The 22,762-nt window shown below is 41.9% G+C and overlaps 1 protein-coding gene across 1 annotated transcript; it reads left to right on the top strand.

Annotated features, from left to right (window-relative positions):
- Positions 1 to 335: 335 nt before the first annotated feature.
- Positions 336 to 20,012, top strand: LOC119479577 (stereocilin-like). The gene is made up of 29 exons (XM_037755346.1): positions 336 to 1,863; positions 1,959 to 3,092; positions 3,719 to 3,743; positions 3,844 to 4,381; positions 4,512 to 5,399; positions 5,508 to 5,570; positions 5,664 to 5,789; positions 6,015 to 6,181; positions 6,266 to 6,452; positions 6,762 to 6,877; positions 7,753 to 7,885; positions 8,568 to 8,750; positions 9,160 to 9,198; positions 9,280 to 9,456; positions 10,434 to 10,571; positions 12,340 to 12,398; positions 12,562 to 12,685; positions 12,811 to 12,893; positions 12,978 to 13,113; positions 13,585 to 13,787; positions 15,443 to 15,533; positions 15,636 to 15,807; positions 15,895 to 16,064; positions 16,217 to 16,372; positions 17,352 to 17,494; positions 18,651 to 18,799; positions 19,043 to 19,140; positions 19,497 to 19,644; positions 19,835 to 20,012. Exons 1-29 carry the CDS (start codon positions 1,764 to 1,766, stop codon positions 19,912 to 19,914), a joined length of 5,826 nt encoding a protein of 1,941 aa, XP_037611274.1. The 5' UTR covers positions 336 to 1,763; the 3' UTR covers positions 19,915 to 20,012.
- The last annotated feature ends 2,750 nt before the right edge of the window (positions 20,013 to 22,762 follow it).

The following is a 22,762-nucleotide window of genomic DNA, read 5'->3' on the forward strand; positions in this document are numbered from 1 at the left end:
TATGAAAAGCTGTTAATAATTTCAGGAAAAAAAACCCAATTTATTTTTATAAAGTTTAGGGTTCCTTTGTTAGATTTAATGGAAAAACCAATCCAGTTGCTGCGAGGGTGTGTTATTGTAACTTTAATACTGCTACGACATGAATTGCTGTAAAGTGGAGTATTGTTATGTTACTTTTTGGATTAAAATGTGCAAGTGAAATAAATTCTTCAGCTTCTAGCAGTAAATTATAGCAAAGACCAATTCATTTTGGGGTATTTTTGATTTTCTATTTCCATTGGAAGATGGGGGCTAAAAGTTGGACTCAAACCAAGTATTCCAATCTCAACAGCTAGTTTCACCAGCTGATTTGTGCCGTGCCTGAGTTTCCAGCAGAGCGAGGAGGAACATATGGGGTGGATCCAGTTTCTCATTGAATATTCCTGTGGTGAATCGAGCCCTGTTGCACTGAGTGATCGCTGTTCCCTGCGGTATCAATAATACAGGAGGAAGTTATTGTCCCTTTGCAGGCCACAGTATCAGCTAAAGCAAGTGGAGGGAGGGGGTGGTCCTTTCACTCGGCCCTCTTGGGTTTCAGGGCCTGCAGACAGTGGTCTGACTCTGGGGAGCCGGCTGCCGTGCCCTTGCACAGGGCTCAATTGTAAGTCTGCCTGACCGAGGGATAAATGTGTCTAAACAGTGACAGCCTGCACAGTCTCTGCTGGCCCGGCCCCGTCGGTAAGACTACACCCCCAACAGACCCAGAGTCACAAGATGAGTCCCAGCTGAGAGACGGCTCAATAGGGAATCAGTCAGTGGGAGACATCGGACAGTTAGAGAATGGGACAGATATCCTGGGTGTGATTAACATGATCCAGATTTTCACCTAGCTGAATGCTGTGACCTTCCTGTAGCCTTGTGACGGCCCAAAATACTGAACCCGGGAACACATAAAACAATATATTGTACATCCAAATACAAGCAGTGACCTTAAAGACTGAGAGACAAGTACACCCAAGCTTAACCACACTGCTCTCTTCTTTTTTTATGCATAGCAAACAGCCAACCAACATACTGTAGCACGGCAAGATATCTCATGAAATATGAAGCCAAGCATCAACCCTAAACCCTAGAGACAAAAAAGCAAGAGCCCCAAACAGCTAAAAGCACAGAGAGAGGTAGAGAACGCAGGTGGGAGGGGTGCAGGAGTAGAGAGTGAAAGGTAGAGAAAGTCGGAGTGATGGTGAAACAGAGAGTGTCACTCAGAGAGAGAGGTCAGCTCCGAGTGGGTCGATACCGCTGCCTTAGAGATGCTGGCAAAAGCTTGAAAGGACACTTAAAGAAATCAATGGATTGTAACTGTTGGTGAGTTCTGAATTTCTTTTTCTCAAATTATTTTATTTAAAACAGATATATCCTTTGCTATTCTTGCCAAACTTTGATCTCTTTGAGAACTGTGTATTTGAATATCCTACCTCATATTTATAACTTTTCTTTGGTCACTCTTTTCAGCATCACATATGGACCTACCTTTTAATAAGTCATATAGTCTCATTAAGTACATTACCGAAGCTTGTTCTAGTAAGCGCGCAGTGAGAGTGGTAAGGTGATGTGGTAGCCAGTCATTAAGGTTTAATATCCCCTCTCTGCTGAGATACTTTACGTCTTGAGTCCACCCCATTGCTGAAAATGAAATAAAAGACGGGCTTTTGTGAAATCAATAGGAAAAGCAGCCTGAAGAGAAAGATGTGACACCACTGTGTCACTACGCATGCTGCCATGAGATGACGATGTCACAGAAAGGACCAGGGATGGCCACTCTTAGATTCACAAGCATCTTAGTTTGTGCTGTTTTACTGGGACAAGGATCCCCTGAGAAGACCGGTGAGTGCACCACCAAAACGTGTCACTAAATACAATATTTGTGTGTTATTACATGTGTTTATTACATGATGCTGTCTCTAATGGAACTCTTTCAGGAGGTGGTAAAGAGGACCAGAGAGACGCCATTCTTAAGGAGATCATTTCAAAATGGAGTACAGGAAGTGCTTGGAATTCTCAGAAAGCTCCTCCAGAACCAAACCAGGACCAGTCTGTGCACCCTTGGGTGAGGAATATCGTGGGAAGCCTAAAAACGCTCGGCCTACTTCCCAGCAAGAGCCTGCCGTCATTAAACAAGCCAATTGACAGGCACCGTCTCTCTGGCTTCCTCTACAACATCTCTCTGTACCTCCAAGAGATGGGTGCTGAGCTGGAGGAGGCGCCGGCGGAGCCAGATGAGGAGCAGCTGTGGGAGAAGGTGCTTCATTACTTCCTCCAGTCTGAAGGGAGCGCTGCACTGAACCAGTGGAACGGCCGGGTGCCACCCCGACCCAGTGTCAGAGTGCAGGACTGGTTTTTGTCCCTGAGGGGCAGCCCTCACTGGGACTGGCTCCTGGGGCTGCTGCAGAGTCTGATCAGTCTGTCAGAGCGTCAGCCCCATAGGCCCCTCTTGGCTTTCTTATCTCAGAACTGGAGGACAGTGAGCGCTGTGTTTGAAGCTGCAATCCAAGCTCTGCTCAGTGGGACCTATGGTCAGGCCAGTGCAGGCCTGCAGGGCTTCATCTGTGCTCTAAAGGGTCGTAGCGACTGTGCCTTCAGTGTCAGCTGGCTTCAGCAGCTGCTGCGTTTCCTAGAAACACGCAACTGGAAGCCTGTGGTCAGTTTACACCCAGCAGGGGAAGGTGCTGAACACAGTAGGAGCTCAAGTGCGTTTGGACGTTTAAAGCCCTTCAGCTTGCCCCCTGAGGCCATGATGCAGGATGGGTTGTCTGGAAATGCATCTCTGAATGATGCGATGGCCGCAGAGGATGACCCCGACTCCATGCAAAGCTTCCTGCTGCAGGCGTTGTCACGTTCAGGTGGAGGAGAGCGAGGAGGCCACTTGGCACAGAAAAATCTGGCTCTGGTGCAGAGTCTGGACGGGCTGAGGAGGGGCCTCGTGCACAGGGTGGGCAACTCTGTCTATGGGAACCTGAGGGAGAAAGTGTCACGAGTTACCATGGCGCTGCTTGATGATGTCAGCAGCCTGGTGGACGTGCCACAGCCCAATACTCGGGGCCGGTGCTCAGTTGGTGAGTATGTGGGGTTTCATAAGAGATAATAATTCATTAAAAACTTGGCTCATCCCTCATCGTTCAATGTTGTTTAAGTTACATACACAAAATCTCACACACACAACAGGATCATTAGATAATTAAGAAAGAGCATCCTTCAATTATAGCTCACATGGCCGGTGCTGCTGTATGTGGACACATTTGGATGCTTTGCTTCAGAAGATGATTCTGAGAAAAGCAATGATACTATTAAATAAATAACATGTCAATTCAAGTGTATTATAGGTAAAGAAGTAAATCATGCTCTGTTTAGATTGTATTTAGTGTTATTGACAGAGGAACAACCCTTGTAAAGAGACTCATAAGTCATAAGTTTGGCCCTGGTTTCACCTGAAAGATCCACAGTGACAGTGACTGACACTGCTTTAAAATCTTTATAGTCATCCTGGCCGGTGAAAGCATCTGTTGCCATCCCTCTTCATCCTTTCATTGATGTCAGTAACATTATATCTTGGGTATTGTTAGCTGAGCTGCACTGTTACATCAGGCACGGTCGTGTACTGCAGGAGCTCCCGGTTGCCTCTTCCACCACTCATACACTTTGATTTTCTGTTGATATTTGCTTTTCATTTGTCTTTTTGAAGGTGACCTGAGACAACTGATCTTATGGTAAGGTATTTCAGGAATATGACTCACTATATCATTGCAGTCCACATATTTGAAAATGATTAGCTAAAACAGATTCACATTTCTACTTTTGTTCATGTAGGGGGATACGACATAATGTGACGTGGAATACTCAGGCTTTGGGCGTTAACTCCCAGGGTCTCCCAAGCTCACTCCCGTTCCTGTCCTGCCCATCCACTGAAGCAGATGAACTGAGATCGAGACAAACGCCGGCCCACTCGTCTCCAAAAACAGGCCCCTCTTCACGAACAAACTCCAAACAAAACCGCTTTCATGATCACTCTACCGCAGACCACATCTCTCAGAGAGAGATGGAGTACTCCACCTCTTTAGAAATTCTGGAGGCCGCATGTAATGAATCCATCCCAGGCTTAACAGGCGTCTCCAACTTCACCGTGTTCCTCTACTGTAAACTGTTTGAAGGGGAGAATGGGTCAGTTGATTCTGCAGAGGCCCAGATGGGGCTCGACCTGCATGCCACGTGCTCTGATGCAGCTTGGTACCTGTCTGCTGCTGAGGAGGACTTCCTTTGGGTTCATGTCTGCAGTGAATACTTCGCCCATGAGTTCAACAACACAGTGTGTGCCAACTCCTCATTCTGGCTGCAGAGAGCACATCAGGTAATGGAGTGTTTCCTGGGAACTAAATATCTGTGGCATGGCAAGGCGTACTGAGGACACGCATGTATTTGTGTTTGTTTTTGTCCTCCTTCTACTTCATTTTCACTTATTCCAACTTTAATGTTTGCAGGCTGCAGTGACAAAGGACTACCATTTTTTCAACCTGACGAGTATAGACGACCTGTGTGTGCAGCTGACCGCTGAAGCGATAGAAAGTTCGGTGCTCGATGAGAACTGTCTGGCCCAGTTGGGCAACAGGTTGCTCAGTGCCCAGGCTTTCAGACACTGCTTCCTGCCCAACAACTCCGTCCTGATCTCAGCTCTGTGCGGGAGAGAATTCCCTGACTCGCGTCAATCCTTGCCAGAGGGCAGCTGGGCCGCGGCGTACTGCTCCAAAATACACAACATCTCCCGTGTTGACACCGTGGAGGAGACTTGTCAGTACAGGGCGTGGGCTGTGCATCATTTCACCAACTCCACCCTCCTGGAGCTCTGTGGGCAGACACACGGATTGAGAGAGTACATTTGTCTGAACGCCACACTCTACAATCAGCTGTTAAGATCAATGCCTCAGTTGGCTGACGTCTGTGCTGATCTGCAGGCAGAACTGGAGAGCAGGAAGTGCCTCCTGCAGAGGTTTTTCGACATGCTCCCAGCGCCGTATGAGTTTGACACATCGCAGCTGTGTGTGGACCCGGCTCCAATGCTGGTGGAAGCTCTACACAAGCTGAGTGTGTGTGAGGTCGAGGGAGGGGAGCGTGAGGGTTTTTTGGTGGCGCTGGGATACGTGTTGCGAGTCCTGGACTTCATGGTGGGCCTCTCTTCGGGTCTGGACGAGGGGGAAAGAGAGGCGAGACAAGGTTTGAGTCAGGCCATCCTCCTCTCCAGTCTCCTTGACAACACCTCCTGGGCCACGCTGCAGCCAGAAGCCTCCATGAGCGTCCTTCACACCGTGGGAGTCTTCCTCCGCAGAGAGCAGAACGCCACTCTCAAAGAGGACCTACTGAGCTGCTTCAGTGTAAGATATCTGACTCACACACAAACACACACACACACACACACACACACACACACACACACACACGCAGAGCAAAGAGTGAGTAACTTGTTTTTGCTGTTACATCAGCCCGTCTTGTGGGACCTCATCCAGCGGGATGACAACTCGTCTGCTCTGAGGTTTCTGCTGCAGGTACTGACCTCTGCAACTACATTCACATTTAAACGTTCACAACAGATCAGCTCACTGAACTTTATATTCATGTGAATCACTTTTTCTCACCAGGAGTACCTCCAGATGCCAAGAGACAGCATTCGCACTCTGGTGATGTCTGCTGAAAAAGATGCTGTTAAGAGATTTATCTCCCATATGCATCAAAGTTGGGACCAACTACAAGTTGAAACCGGCCAGGTTTGTTCTCAAACTCCCAACAGCGTATTATCATTGACACTTTTTATTAAGCTAATTGTGCAGGTAAAAGCCCTCATCATTCTGTTGTGTACAGTTCTGCTCTATTGCACTCTCATGTGCTTGTATCTATTTTATTTGAATCTATGTCACGGCCCATGCATAGTTAAAGAGGGCCAAATTGAATACACATCAGTTTCAGTCCCGCTCTTTTGTTTTCTCTGTCAGGCATCTCAAAAAGAGTTGCAGGCCATGGAAACTATGACCGCTGCTTTCATCCACAAGTTCCCCCGAGTGACCCCAGAACTGTTTGTAGACCTGTCTCAGTTCATCCCCTTCATGTCTGTCTCTGACATCATGAGCTTCCCCGCCTCGCTGATAGTCAACGACAGCGTGTGAGTCACTCACACAAGAATGGGTTTTGTTGGGTCTATATATCTTACTGCTCTGGTGCTAAGAGCTCCTGTGTTGCTCGTTAGGTTGACAGCCATTCGTGACCACAGCTCAGGGATGAAGTCGCTGCAGAAAAAGGCCTTTGTGAAAAGACTCCTGCAGTCGAGTGCGGTGGGTGATGTCCCTACGTGGCCACCGTACTTTCTCACTTCCATCCTCCCACTTCTGCCTTACCTCCCAGTCAGTCATTTTCAGCAACTGACATCACAACAGGTAAAAATATCTACATCTACTTGGGCAAAGTGTTTAGTCATCTCAGACAAGGTCAGGTGATTAGTAAAGCTACAGGGTTCTTACATTTGTACAGATGACAAAATGAAGAACCTAAATAAATGAGTGGTGAAACAGTATGTTTCCATACAGGGTACAAGGACCAGTGTATAAGTGAATCATATGCTATAGCCCTCACAGTCACCTGATCTCAATGCAGTTAAACCCTTATCCTCTCCACCGCCATCATCAAACACCACCTTACTTTTTGCATTTTCCTTATTTCAACATTTTATCTGTTGTCTCCTTTAGCTTACTCCACTGGTGGAGTTGCTAGGCAACGGCAGTCTGGATGGTGTAAGAGGGCGCCATGTGCTCCGGACCCTCTTCAGCAAGAAGAAGAATCTGACCAGTGATAACATACCGAGGTGGGACCCACATACTTAATGTTTATATACGTTTGTTCTATCTTTATGATCACTTAGAAGCTCTGAAAGACTGAGTCATCTGATGATGTGAATATGTTTCCACGGTGATGGTTCATCTTATTTTTATTTATCCTGTATTTAGCCAGGAAGGTCCCAATGAGATGCAAGATCTCTTCTATCTTCTATCGATGTTTTCACTTTGCCTCGATGATATTAGATCGTTGATCATTGAATCGATATATTGATTCAGATCAATGTATCATTACCCCCCTACTTAACATAGGTGTTGTCCCCTGTTGACCTGACCCCTCAGGGTTCCCAGAGATTATTTCTTGACATCCAAGATCATGACCGATTGGCCCCGATGAGTTAGGTCATATAGTATGTTTAGGTGTTGATGTGTGGTGCTATTTCAGGTATGGAAAAGTACATCAGTTCTCTCTCTCCTCATTTCCTGTCTGCCTCTATTCTGTCTGCTCCACATTAACGAAGAGAAACAAGCGCAAATTTGCAATAGCTGCGACCACGTAAGTGCATGCATCCATGCATGTAGCCACACCATTGAAACAGGAACTCTCTGTGAGACCAATTATGCCTTCTACAAGAGTCAAATGAATGAAATGAAACGGTTCATGAGTTTGGCCATGGTGCGTGAATCTGTTTAGAAGTTCTGTGCCTTTTTGTTATAGGCCACTCTCACTTGGCATGAACACAAACACACACCTTCACACGCACACACTTGACCTCCATGCCAAATTTCAGTCTCCTAGGACAAAAACTGTGGCCGCCAAAGAACCACCGACCGACCGACTAATAGAGTGAGCTGTAGAGCTGCTGGTCGCAGCTAAAAAGTGACAGCAGATGTGGTTTTGCAGGTTGGGAGTCCTTGCATGTTACCTGGATCCAGTGGACCTGGGTTCATTTCTTCAGGACTCAGCTGTGTCCTCGGCTCTCTGGCAGCAGCTGGCTCAGTGCATGTCCAAGGGGTTCATCAGTACCAGCGGCAGGGTGAGCAGCACATGTTCTGTAGTCCAGTGGTTCCCAAACTTTTTCAAATCAAGCACCCCTAAACTGACACAAAGTAGACAACGGACCCACATTTGATCAGATTTTGTCCTAGGGTTCCCTATCTGATAGGATTTTTGCTTTCTTAGTCGATTAGTCGACTAATCAGTCGTTTTAGTCTTAGTCGACTAAGATTTCTTTAGTCGATTAGTTGTTTTTTATGCTTTTTTCATGCTGAATGACTTTTTTAAAAGAAACTTATGAGCACGTCTGGTAAACGCAATATTTAAATCTGTGCTTTTGTATGACTCTTTGTGGAAAAACCCAGTTTTACAGATCTGTTGATTAAATCAACTCAATCAATCAATAAAGTGTTAGTCGAGTAACAATTTCTTTGGTTGAGGACAGCCCTATTTTTTTTAGATGTTTTATTACAGAAATGCATTAATCCCATAACCAAAACAGTCTTGCATTCTGTCATCGTGTTGCTTAAAGATGGAATTATAGTGAAAATAAATGATTCCCCCTTTTGGCTGGGGACCCCCTGGAACTCCCTCAAGTACCCCTGGATGTCCTCGGACCCCACCTTTAAAACCATTGCTCTAGTCCACTATAGAAAATCTGCTTCAAACCACTAACATCCTCCACGTCTGACTAACTGTGTTTAACTGTGTTTCACGGACAGCTGTCCTCTTGGTTGATACCGGCCGTGGAGACCCTGAACGTCAGCAGCATGGATCCCTCAGAGCTGTCTGCCCTCAGCGGTCTGTTGCCTCAGTTAGGAGCTTCCTTCCTGCTGTCGCTCCCCTCACAGCAACTCCTAGAAATCCTCTCACAACCAGGATTACTCAGATATTCCCCAGCACAGGTCAGCAGGTTTTTCTTTTCACATGTGACTTCTTGTCATTCTGATCTTGAGCAAAGTTGTCAAATGTTCTCCACCATTTTTTAGTAGATATTAGTACGCTGTAGATTTCAAGTGTGACCGTAAATGTATAAAAATGAGTTGCTTTTCCATGAAAGATTCTAAATGTGATTGAAAAATCTTTTCTCTAAGATGCTATACGGATCTATGATGCATCACTTAAAAGAAAAAGCTAGCCTTGACTGTAATAGTACTGTGGGGGTTTTGTCAGAACTGTAGACCTGCAATTAATTAGCCACCAAATCTTTAGAGAAAAGAAGAAGATGAGCATTGATGAAATATGTGACCTTTACCCAAGAACACTTGTATATTTTTGTATGCATATCTGTTAATTTTTCGATATTTCCCTCAGGCTTTTCAAATGTTAGCCAAGATTTCAAAGGACACCACTGTAAGTAGACGTTTTCAAAATATGCTTTGCTGAATTTCAGCCAACTGCGCTTTCATCACAGTGTTTCTCTCTCCCTGCCAGCTCACCGTGGAAAAACTGTGCAGGCTGAAGCCGTTACTCTCTGGTCTCTCCCCCGCTGTGCTCAAAGACCTCCAGTGGCCTGACATCAGTGAAGCTGCCCACTGCCAGTGCTGGACAACGTTGCTAACTGAGCTTAAGCCCGGCCACAGAGCCATGCTATACAATGCAATGCAGGAGGTGATGGTGCTATTATTTGTCTTCCGCACTTATCATCACTTCTCTTATCTTTTAATCCCTCTTTATAATTAGCTGGCTCACCTTGTTGTCGCATGATGAGTAGATTGACACCATGAAGGTGGATGGGTTCATTTTTATTCTTACAGATAAAAGTTACTGGAAAATAATTAAGTAAAAACAAAAAACTGTGGCCTGAGTTCATAGACTGTATATAAGAAGTGGACGTAGTCACCTTGACGTCACCCATTGGTTTGTGGACTGCCGTTTTGAAGCTTCGAGTTTGGCATTTTGGATGTCACCATCTTGGTATTTGGCCGTCGCCATCTTGGTTATTTGCAACTAGAAGTGACACGAGAGGTTGGAGCTAAGAACAACCGAACGCTGAATATAAGACATTTTTAGGCGACCAAAAAGGTTATAATTAACTTTCATGAACTGAAAACACACTGTGAAAGGATTAAAGTTTTAAGTCAAAAACACGGACAACTCCCAGACTGGACAACGCCGTGGTAGCATCCTGTCAATCACAAGGTAGCCACGCCCTAAAGCATTCCCTGCTTTATGGTCTATTTGGCTCTACATGGGACCATAATTTACTAAATGAACATCATGCTGTATTGAAGAAGACTTGAAACTAGTGATTGAGGCCATAAACTCATGTTTACAATGTTTACTGAGGTAATAAATCAAGTGAGAAGTAGGGTCATTTTCTCATAGACTTCTATACAATCAGACTTCTTTCTGCAGCCAGAGGAGTCGCCCCTTGCTGGCTAATAGTAAGAATGCAGATTTAAGGCACTTGAGCTTCACTTCTCAAACTCGGAGTTGCCCACTGACTGAGTGACATTATCTGATCTGGCACAAAGGTATCCAGAAAGTGTTCATTTGATCCACATGTGTGAAACCTGCTTTGTGTTGCCTTTAAAGGCTTCTGGGTTTAAATTGATCATGTTTTTGTTGTTGTTGTGTGTCAACAGGCTCTACAGAACATCACTCAGCAGGTAAACTGTCTGTCACCATTTGTCCCTCTGAAGAAGCTGACAGAAACCTTTGATGGAGAAACAATCCTGGGAGATGTCAGCCGGTACAGAGACATACGCTGGTCCCCACAGCAGGTGCACATTTTACTGTAACCTACCTTTGTGCGCTATTTCACACTGCATTGATATGACAACAAAAGGTTGGCGGTTCTCTGACTAAAGAAGAAAATATTACCAGCTTCGGTCTTTGGTCCCATTAATCTGCAACTCATTGGATATGCTTCAGATGAGCCTTTCAGGATATTAATACGCCGCACGCATCAGCTGCCATCAAGCTAATTAGTTTGGATGTAGTACAATGGTGTGGAGGAGTGTAGCATAAATTAATAATGGCTACCTTAAAGGGATTTTGTCACAGCCAAGAGTGTATTTCACCTGCTGTTCTCGGCCTAACAAGACCTGAGTCAAATCAATAAAGATCGCCCTTTTCAGTTAGTAGCTGCACTCAAATATATTGTGACACTGGATATCAAACCTAAAATATTGCATTTAGATATCCCTGAAGATAAATCTTTCAATACCCCGTGTTATTTGTGATTAAAAATGTATAAAAATCCTTTTATAGTTAGTTTGAGGAATATTTTGCGAGATTGTTGTTCATGAAATCAATCTATTAGACACTTGTCAGAGTGATTTGGGGTTCAATCTGAAACTGATGCCACTGTACACACATATACAAGATAATCTAATGTGGTGCAGTCATATCAGTGATGGAGTTGAACTGCTTTTTAAGAAAACTAAAAGTTTCAATGTTCATTGCACACACTACAATAAGAAATTGTTGGATGGTACAAACAATATAATGACAATTTTGCTATTCTTTAGAGTTTTACCAGTGGTGAGTCTGATGCTCAACCTCATGTTAATCTGCCTATTAAATTCTGAGAAGTTTTATTACTCCAGTCTTGGTCTGAGAGTGTTTAAAATGGAAAGGGTTCATCCTCTGGGAAACATGAATGTTTTGACCTAACGCTGGCTTTAAAGGGATTGTGATGGGAGCACCAAAAACATATGTGAACAACAGGAACGATCTTCTGTGAATATCCAGGATGCCAAATACCAGGAATAGAGCTGCGACGATTAATCGATTAGTTGTCAACTACTTAATTAATCACCAACTATTTTGATAATCGTTAAATCGGTTGAGTAATTTTTTAACAAAAAAGTCTAAATTCTCTGACTATAGCGTCTTAAATGATAATATTTTTTGGTTTCTTTACTCCTCTATGACAGTAAACTGAATATTTTTGAGTTGTGGACAAAACACGACATTTGAGGACGTCATCTTGGACTTTGGGAACCACTGATGGACATTTTTCCCCATTTTCTGACATTTTATAGAAATCAACAGATTAATTGACAATGAAAATAATTGTTAGTTGCAGCCCTAACCAGGAATATCAACTTTCACAGCAACTGGACCAAAATGTTGGACTTGACATCCTTATAGTGATATTTCACCCAAATTCTTTTTAAGCATCAAGCACTCCCCCACATAGACTTGATAGCTGTTTTTTTTAAAGTTTGTATTTTAGTCATTCACAAAGCAGAGCAGCAGATTAATTTTAATTTGAGGGATTCCAACAGTAAGCACTTTTTACAGGCAATAAAATGTCCTCTGACACCTCTCAAAGCAATCACACATCATAAGCAATTTTTTTTGTTGTATCTTTTTCTTAGTATATTAACTATGTTATAATACTCACACTTTTGCCAAAATATGGGTCTGACTTGTGAGCCAGCATACATGTTTAAAATGGGCTAAAACATACAAAAATAATACTGGTACAATTAGTCTTTTATAGTTCTTTGATTAAGTCTGACTCTTCTTTTGTCTGCACAGGCTCAGCTTTTGTTCAAAAAGATCCACAGATTTAAAAACATTACAAGCAAGATGGTGAGGTAAGTTTGATTTATTGCACCAGAACATTCAGATGTATGATTTTAATCGTTAAATAACTTTACCTGCCAACTGAATTAAAGACTCAAAAGTCACAGTCATTTTCAGGTCTGATACTCACTCAATAAACAATTGAAATAACACCCACCTCTCTTTTCCTTGTAGGGACTTGGGTCATATTGCCAGTGGAATGAGTTGTGACTTTCTGAAGCTTCGGAGCAACGATACAGATTTTGCAGAGCTGCTTCAGTTTGTTAGTGGGCTGCCTGGAGGCACGAGACCTGCTCTGGTGAGGAACAAACACTTCAGCACTCCTAAAACACTTCATCACAGTATCTGATACATGGCCACGAATCAAGGCCCAAATCATGTTTAAATCTAACAAGTTCAGATGTGTTTTGGCTGTGTTACCAGCGAAAATGTATTGTAGACGAACTGAGGAAACGACCTGAACTCGACCTCAGTGCTTTGAGCTCTGGGTTTGCTGCAACTTTACCGTAAGTATCACCTTGATAAACGTAAATATATCACAGTTTATTTCAAATTAACTACATTAACACCTCTGCTCCGCTCTTTTCCAGCGTAACGATGATAGAGGACCTCTCTAATGCATCCTTCAGGGCCGTTCTGGACCACATTCAGGCACACTTTGCTGAGTTCCTCAGACTGCCGCAGTACAAGCAGACAAATTTAGCTGAGAAAGCCGTAACTGAGCTGGTAAAACACCAACATGAACTATACAAATACTGCGTTTACTGCATATTCTTACATGGTGTGCAGGAGTAGACACATTGCTGCATGTAATTTATAAACATCATTAAGTTGAAACCAGAAATCCTAAATTAACCTCAGGGTAACTAAGATGGTAAACCGGCAGCATGAGCAGTCAGAACTGGAAGTCAGAGATGCTATTTCTGGTTAAATGAAATCAGCGCTTGCATTGGTGATGGTGACTCATGTGTTTGATTTGTATTAAGAGCTTAATGGGGCAGGAAGAACAAACTACATTTGTTTGTTCGGGCTTCTCAAGAAAGCACTCACACACCCATACAAAGAGAGAAACAGATGGAGGAAGAGATTCAGAACATAACCTGCTTAATCCTCTCAACAGCTTCTCACACAAGTGAAGTGATATCAGTGTGAAATCCCTGTAATCCAGGCCCACTGACTGTGTGTGATGCTCTGCAGGGCTCTTTTCAGGCTGAGGGGGAGATTGATGGCACCACTCTGGACGTCCTGGGGCCTCTACTGCCTTTCTTGGACCGGGACAGTTTGGCTCTGGTGGACAGAGAAGCGCTGGCTCTGCGGCTGGAGGAGATTAGAAGTTTTTGTCTTCCTAAAGAGGCTCTGAGAGATATTAGTGCCCTGCTCACTCAGAAAAACCTGCTTGGGTAAAAAACACTCATGTCTCTTAACACGACTCTGTGAAGCTGTACAGTATGCTAACATGCTCACAATGACGTGGTGTTTACCATGTTCACCGTCTTAAGTTTTTGCGTGTTGGCGCACTAACATTTGCTAATTAACACGGTAGTGGCTAGATGGGAACCAGCAAACTGGGGAAACTCTCGCGAGATTGTTAAGGTTAGGCATTGATCTTAAATGGTTAAGGTTAGGATAGGTTTTCGGGCAGCAAATCTCGCAAGAGTTTTTACAGATCTCAGATCGCATTTCGCAATTTGCGGGCTCCCTTCTAGACACGACCAATTAACACAAAGTACAGCTGAGGGCGGCTGATTGGAATGTCATTACTTTTGTAGACTTTTGGTCAAAAATCAAATGGACGAATTAAAACATTTCAACCTAATGATGGTGCTAGATAAAAAGTAAAAAAATACCAAAGTTATTACAGTTCATCCTGAGGGAAACATGATTGTCTGCACCAGATTTCATGGCAATCCACCCAACTGTTGTTGAGATATTTCACTCAACCACAAATGTGAACCTCGTGCTGGCGCTAGTGGAAAAATCATGACCAAAGTCATTGGGAAATAATCTCCGAGGGGAACATGAATGTCTGTGGTGGACTGACTGACTGAGCGACAAACCAACCGATTAGACTGTTGTCAGGCTATTAAATAGGCGTTATCAGTCGCTATAAGCCCCATAGATGTGGGTCAATAGGGGCCTACTACACCCACTGGTAGGTTTTATCATCTATTCTAACCCTAACCCCCTAACCCTAACCTAAAGAGGGTGTAGTTTTGTTGCTTAAACCTAAAGAAGTTGTAGTTTTATTGCCTAAACCCAAAGGAGTTGTAGTTTTATTGGCTAAACCTAAAGAAGCCATTTTGTTTGTGTTCAAAATGTGACGTTTCATTCAGTTTTACAACATGTTACAACATGTTGCTTTTAAGTTTCACTTTCACTTTTACAATGTAGTATGTGTAGTAGGCCCCTAATGACCCACATCTATAGTGCTTATAGTGGCCTGATAACAGTTGAATCGGGTGGACAGACAGACGGACATTGCCATCCATAGAGCCATACCGCTATAACATGGCTTAAAATTCACATATAAGTGAAAACTGTATACTGACCTATACATTTTGATTCAATCACATCAATCAATCAATTCAATTTTTTTTTGTTATCTGGGTGGTTGGGATTCTAAATGATTCTCCTAGCCTTATTATTGCAGCGTAGTTTATTTCCTGTTGCAATGTATGTGGATGGCATTAGCTGACAGGAAGTAAACATGGACCCACGCTGTTGCCTAGCAATGCAGATCTGTTGAAACCGTGTATATATCCTTTAAGCAGGGTAGAGCACCGCCTATTGTATGTTCAGCCAAACAAACCTCAGGACCTGTTCGGTGCTGTTTCCGTACAAGGCAGTGATGATTGGGAAGTAATGATTTATAAGTTATTGAAAAAAGAACAGCTTCCATATCTGTTAGTGTAGAGTAGTAGAATAAAAAGAATAGTTTGTATGCAGTCTGAAACACATAAAAAGCCTAAAATGCCTGATAGGAAAATGTGCTTGCAGTAAGACATGGATTACATAAAACAGCAGTAATGGTAAGATATGTGTACTTGTTTGCCAGGGAGCCGTCCAGATGGCAAGTCGGGGATGTGGAACATCTGGGCAGGCTGGTGTTTTCTCTCTCAAACAAGCAGATCAACTCCATCCCACTGGTAAGCACCCAAAAGCATCAGCCCACTCAAATGATGCATTTCATTGCACTTTAACTGGCTTTCTAAGCCATAGTGTGACAATTTGTGTTTCCCCTCCTGCAGACAGTGCTGAATAAAGACACAGTGGAGCAAGTCCTGGTGGGTCAACGTCGCTGGGAGAACAGTGTGGTGGGTGGAGTCTGTGTTACTGAGTGTATGGACCAGCGTCGTCAGAGACAGCAGACTCAGAGTCTCATTCGAGGGATTGTCAAAGCACGGAGCAGGAGGGCAAAAGGTTCAATACATATTTCCTATAACTTGTTGTGATATGGAGTCATACTGTGTATCAATTTGCTGAATTCACTGGCATCTCTTCGAGCAGTGCCGGTTCCAAGCTGTGCAGACATCAGAGGGACGTTTCCTTCAGCTTGGACGTCCACTCAGCTCAGCCGGATGTCACAGGAGGATCTGAAAGAGTGTGTACAAGTTTTCGCTCAGGACACTTCAATGAGCTCTGAGCAGCGCCGGGCATTGTGGGTGAAACTCAGGCAGGTCAGTAAAACTGTGAAGTCAAGAATGTATCAGATCATCATCTCAAAGTCTGATACTCTCCAGCCCTGAGAGACAAAGACAGCTGAGTCAAACGTGTAGTGTTTTAACATCAACATAATCTGTGGTTGAAACATGTTCTTCACTCATTCCAGTCCTTCAGTCCGGTGAGAGAGCTGAGAGCAGATCAGGTGCTGGCTCTCGGCCCAGTGGTGACTGAGATGGGAGAAAGAGAGCTGCACGACGCCAGTCTCACTGATCAGGGTGTGTTGGTTCATCTGGGGACACTGACGGGCTGGAGCCCTAAAAAGGTTTTGAATTTTTCATTTTGATGTTAAACTTCAAGTAAATGAAAGAATCTCCTCCTGAAGATTTAAACATGTCCATTAGTGTGTGTGAGGCAAAAGCAATGTTTTTCATGCACTGGTCAATTTTGAGATTTTGGGCTATTTTGTTTCCATAACATGTCTTTCAGACTAGTAGGAAGAAAACATCCTAAATACACAGAGGTGTTTATTTTACTACTTTGTCTATTTACATCTGAAGATTTCTCCTAAAGTCGCCAAAAGTTAGCATTAGATAATGCCTCATTTGCATATTTAATCATAAAATGCCAGTAATACAAAAAATAATTGTCTTAATGTATGTAATCAACTGGGAAGTTTCATGGTGATATATATTAGTTAAACATATTCACTTGTAGTGTCTTCAAAATGTATGGACTTTTACATTACATATCTTTTAAGGCTGTTTTCTCAAAATTTGTTTTTTTTCTCATACTCTTCAGTCAGAAATCACCATTTCAGTAGCACTTATATATACCAAACACTCCAGTTTCATATCTATCTATATTCTGAAGGTTTTTACAGAGGGGTTTGTTCATATATTATTCATTACCTGATTTATACCACATTTTATTCCAAAAACATGTCGAAAATTGATTTTTGGCTGTTGACAGTATTTTCTGATTTATGGAGTGATAAAAAGAGATATCTAAAATTCCCTCTGTAAAAGCCTTAAACTCTAATATGTCAACAAAGTGAAACAGCAATTTTGAACCTGGCTTTATCCAATGTTCAGATTTCTGTTCAGGAAATGTATGCAAATTAGCACATATTTGATAAGATAATGCCTCATTTGCATATTTAAACATAAAATTCAGAAAACTTGATGTAAGTAATCAACTGGAGAAGTTTCTTGTTGGTATCTATTAGTTAAAAAATCTACCCTATTCACCTGTGCTGTCTTCCTTTAATGTTTCTATTTTATTTTTTGATATCTTTTTTACAGATGAGAGCGGTGATTTTAGGTGTGATGCGGAAACGCAAACTGAAAGTGGAGCAGCTAGCAGCTGTTGATCTGGCAACATTTGGCCATCTGATGTGTGGCCTGTATCCCTCAGAGATCAGAAGACTGAGCCCCCACAACCTCAGGTCAGTCAAATGCACAAAGTATAAACATTCTCTAGCACAACAACACTAGTTACAACAATAGTTGTTATAGCTAGAAAAGAAGGCTCACACTTAGAAATATGGGTAACACTTCATTTTACAGTTCCACAAATTTCATGGTAATTAGGTGATAATCAAAATATAAAAAATTACTTTATTATAAACATTATTTAATGATTATATGCTAAAATAGCATATATCGTTAAAATAGGGCCCTTATTCTTGAGAAGCGGCTGTGCCCTGCTCTTTATCGGAGATGGAAAACCAAAACTAACAAAAGACACTTCTGATCAGGCACAAATCTCCCCATTGTGTTACTTATTGTCTACACAAATGTAACCTGGTAGCTAATGTCATTTTAATCTAAATTGTTTAAAGAAATTTCAAAGAAGTTATTTGCTAATTATTATCTATTTACCAGCAGACATGGAAATAAAGCATATCAATTACTTAACTTTATATTCTTTTCCTGGATATGTATTAAATAAATGACCAGCTATGTATTACTGCTTATTGGGAAATAGCGGAATATAATTATTAAATAAGGTTTATAATATATATACAATAATAATAATAAAAGTCCAGAGTCAAGTCCCAAGTCAAGACAGCCAAACGAAGGAATTTTCGATAAATTTTAAGGTAAATATTGGGGTAATTTGGCAGTAATTCCAAAGAAATTTCAAATAGGTTACCTGTTAATTATCACCTAATTACCATGACATTTGCGAATCTGTAAAATAAAGTGTTACTTAAATATGTCATAAAAAATGTTTGTGACATAGTGTATATAAAATACAGGTAAATTGCATCAAAACAAAGACGAGCATTAATAAAGACATACACAGTCCAAAGGGGTTGATACATATTGCTAATTTGTGTACAAGGTAGTAAGCACATTATGCACCTACATGCAGTAGCAGCAGCACTCAGCAGCAGTGATAATAGTGATGAATCCTTCTAATGCCATAACAGAATGACGTGCTTTATGTTTCAGAGAGTATTGATTTCACATCCACCTGCTAACAGATGCTAACTAACAGGAGGCTGGTGCACATTTCTTAGCAGCACAACCCTCATAAAACATTTTGCATACCCCCAGAGGAGGATAAAGTCCTAAATCTTTTTCCTCTCACTGCAGTATGGCGGTTCTGTTCCTGCGGGAGGCATCCCTGCCCTGCACAGAGTACCAGATGGAGGCATTGACAAGCCGTTTGTCCAGACCTGAGGCCTTTGGTCCTGTCAGTGCTTGGGGACCAGAAGTTTTCACTGAAATTGGGACATTGGCAGGTACAGTAGAACATAATATCTCTGGGGGGTATACACTTTTTTGTGATCAACTTTTTTTTAATTGTTTTTTTTGTTTCAAAGAGTGAGGAGGGTGGGAGGAGGAAACAACAGCTCTTGGATGGATAGGTGCAATTAAAAATATCCCTGAGGGGTATTAAAGTTTAGGAAAACTTTTATACTTCCTGTGATTTGATATGAGGAACATTAATTATCTGACTAGACAGTGTTTGTGTCTCTGTCCAGTGGGCCTGGAGGACATGGTGCTGTCAGCTCTGGTACAAGAACAAGTGGAGGGTATTACCCCTGAAGCCATCGCCCTGATGTCACCAAAAAAGATGGCAGTGAGTTTCACCAGTGATTTTATGGCTATTCCTTCAGGCTAACCTCCAGAACAATGTCTAGCTTCAGTATAGAGGCATCTATAAGTAGAACCAATGGCAAAATGTGGTCGAATTGTATAGTTTTAAGATATTACATTATCTTCTGCTAGTCTCAAAAACTGCAAAAGAGAGGAAGCAATCGACCTTCAACATGGACAGGAATTTTGACATGTTACAGTTCATTGAATTACTATAATAAAACTAGTACAATTAATGATGGCTGGATTCCATTTAGCTGCTTCAGTTTCAGGGTTGTGGTATTGTACATGCTGTCTCTCTGTCACACTGTCATGTCTTAATGTGTGTGTGTGTGACAGGTGGTGCTCAGTGCGGTTCAGATGTCGTGGCTGAGTGCAGAGCAGGCGTGGGCCGTCACAGAAGAGCAGTGGGCCGAGCTGGACGCCGAGCAGAGGCACGCTGTCGGACTCGCTCGATACGAAGGAGACGCCCTGCTGGAACTGAGAGGTGTGTCACTGATAAACTGTCCTTTTAATAACCTCCTTCATAATGGGGCTCTTGTTATTTTATTTATCTGAGGAAGTGTTTGTGAGTGCTTATGCTTTTATTATGACAATGCTTGTTTCCACTAACCAATATGCTTTTTATGTTATGATTATAAGGTGATGATAAATGCTCTGTTTGTCTACTTTCAAAGGGAGAAGCTCGGCTCCAGCAGCAGACAGCCTCTCTGTACGCTCGCTGGCTCTGTGCCTCTTGTTATGGCAACTCATTTAACAGGCTGGAACCAATGTAATTGTCCCTCGACCTCCCTTGGTATCATCATATTTGTACTTCAAATAAATATTTTGAATTGTTCTGTTCCCTTTGTGCATTGTGTAGTCCTTTTACTTTACAATATGTAGATTAGTGTATGTAGTTGTACTTTGTATAATATTCTTCAAAAAGAGGAAACAATGCAATGATCAATGTTTGTTTGACAGAGGAAAGGGCTTTCTGAACTGAACAGGTTGTGTGATCAAGCAAGAGATGATATTTTATTGAACTAAATGAAATTGAAATATCTTGAAACCTTAAACTACAGACACTGGGGTCTATAAAATACCTTTGAAATCTTTCTCCCATGTATCTATAACATCTGTTGACACACTAACCTGCCTACCACCATGCCCCGTGACCTCCATGGGGACCTTCTTCCTTCTACTAGGACCTGTAGTTCGCTAATTTCATTACAGAAATGCTTCTGATTTCATCAAATATAAACTCTTTAAATTTCTGTAAGGGATTTAATAATCTGTGGTATATTTAAGAGCATAATACATGAGATAACATGTTATTTATTATTAAATGTTGACATAAAATATGTAATAGTGAGGGGTTAGATTTAATATCAGAATGATTTATTGACTGACCTGCTGTATCTTTAAATCTGAGAATTCCTTAATCCCCCCTGATGCTCCTGCCTGCAGGTATTTTCCATTTCTTGAGTGTGGTACTGCATTCCAGATGAGAGTAAAATGCAATAATTAAAGTCAACCTGTGCAATGGTATTACTGAACTGATAAACTACACAGTGAAACTGTTAAACTTTCAGGAAAATAACAAATATTGTCTGACCCGACTATTCAGTAGCAGCACTACTCCAATTACAGCTTCAAGGCAGCAAGAAAACGGTTATGGTCAAGTGCCTTTATATGTTTTAACATTTCAAAAAACAATTTAAAGCTTGATGAATTAAACAGTTTGGATGAGTTTGAGTTTGAATGCGCCCCCTGACAGGATACATATGGGCGTTGGCCTATATTATAGTTAAAGGTTCTTCAATGGGATCCAGGGACCACAGGTAGTCTCGTAGTAATTTTGTGGCCTTGTGTTGTACAGGGTCCCCGTGTGATAATAGTTGTATCATTTCACCTGGTGCATATTTCTGTTGTTTAATTATTTTTTTTTGAGCACTTTATGTCCAATACAGTATTAGTTCCAGCAGACAGAGTAAAACGGGAGAGAGAGAGAAATGAGGAATGACGTGCATCAAGAGTCCCCAGGCCGGACGCGAACCAGGGACGTTGTGGTTCATGATTGGCCGCTGTGACAGTCCACATGGTGCACATTTCTAATGAAAGATAGCTTTTATCAAATTATCCTAAACTGTCTGACACACAGAAAACCTGGGACCAACGTAAGAGTAGGCCACTGGTTAGTCTGGGGAAAGAAATTATGAAGCTGCCATGTATAGTCCACATGGTGCTTAGTGAAACCTTGGAGGTGACAGGGTACATACACACCGCACAATGGGAGGGAGGAATGTCTGGAGAATGTTTTGCCCGGGGCCCCAAACAGGTTATTGTGGCCCTAAAAAAGAAGTCAATTTATTGCACTGGTGGTTCCCAACCTGGGGCTCCCGACCCCCACTAGGGGTCGCGAGGCCGTCTTGATCTTCAGGGCTATAAGATAACTTTAAAAAAATAAACAGTTGGTCTGAATTTCAGCATTTCATTCTTCATTTCATTTCATTTCAATTAGGAAAAGTAAAATAAATTGTTATTTTTAAAGTTTGGATTATTATTTAAAATACAGACTTAAAACAAATCTCACAGGATATGGGCACGGTGAAGACCTGAACACCATCTATATTCTCAACAGCCTCGTCCTGCATTAGAAAAGTACGCAGTTAAAACAACCAAAGAGCTGATGGAACAACGGCCAAACGTCAGGGAGAAGAAAACACTACATTTGTCAAAAAAAAGAAGCCTATTAAATATGAATGATTATTACACATTTAAAGAAAATACACAATAGAGAGAATTGTATTAAAAGTCCCTTAAAATAACAGGAAAACACATCCCTGATGTAATTTTCACAGGAAATAATCTGCCCAAAATTCATACAAATCGCTCGCTTTACACAAACTTCCTGAAGTTCACTATTTGGGTTAATTGTACAGTTTATCAGTTGTTCTGTACTGTTTGTAACTATTATACAAACAGTTATAACATAACTATTGTTATGCATTGACTATAATGTGAAATATCCATAAAATATGTCACTTGGTCAGGGGTTATCAGTTTACTCAATGATAGAAGGAAAAAGGTTGGGAACCACTGTTTTATTGTGTGTATAATAACAACAACAACAATTTTCTCAATGAAAATGGCATCATACTGGGCATCTATTCAGTGTCTGGGAATAAATGTCTAATTTTGTCAGCCGCCATAAAATATGTCTTTTTGTCAGGGGTTGTTAGTTTACACCATATTTTCACTCATGCACACACTACTAACATGACTGATCTCTCTCCTACTGACATACCCTACCAGTTAGTTGATATGTTTGTTAATCTGAGTTAAATAAATGACTTGATATTGATATATCTGTGTGGCCTCCCTTTTAGTTGCCAGCCTTGAGCCAGGTGGTAACACTCAATGATAGAAGGAAAAAGGGTTGGGAACCACTGTTTTATTGTGTGTTTAATAGCAACAACAATGTTCTCAATGAAAGTGGCATCATACTGGGCATCTATTAAGTGTTTTACTATTAAAAAAACACATCCATCTGGGAATAAATGTCTCATTTTGTCAGCCGCCATAAAGTATGTCACTTGGTCAGGGGTTGTCAGTTTACTCAA

Source organism: Sebastes umbrosus, chromosome 2, assembly GCF_015220745.1.
Source record: "Sebastes umbrosus isolate fSebUmb1 chromosome 2, fSebUmb1.pri, whole genome shotgun sequence".
In the NCBI taxonomy this organism is placed as follows: Eukaryota; Metazoa; Chordata; class Actinopteri; order Perciformes; family Sebastidae; genus Sebastes; species Sebastes umbrosus.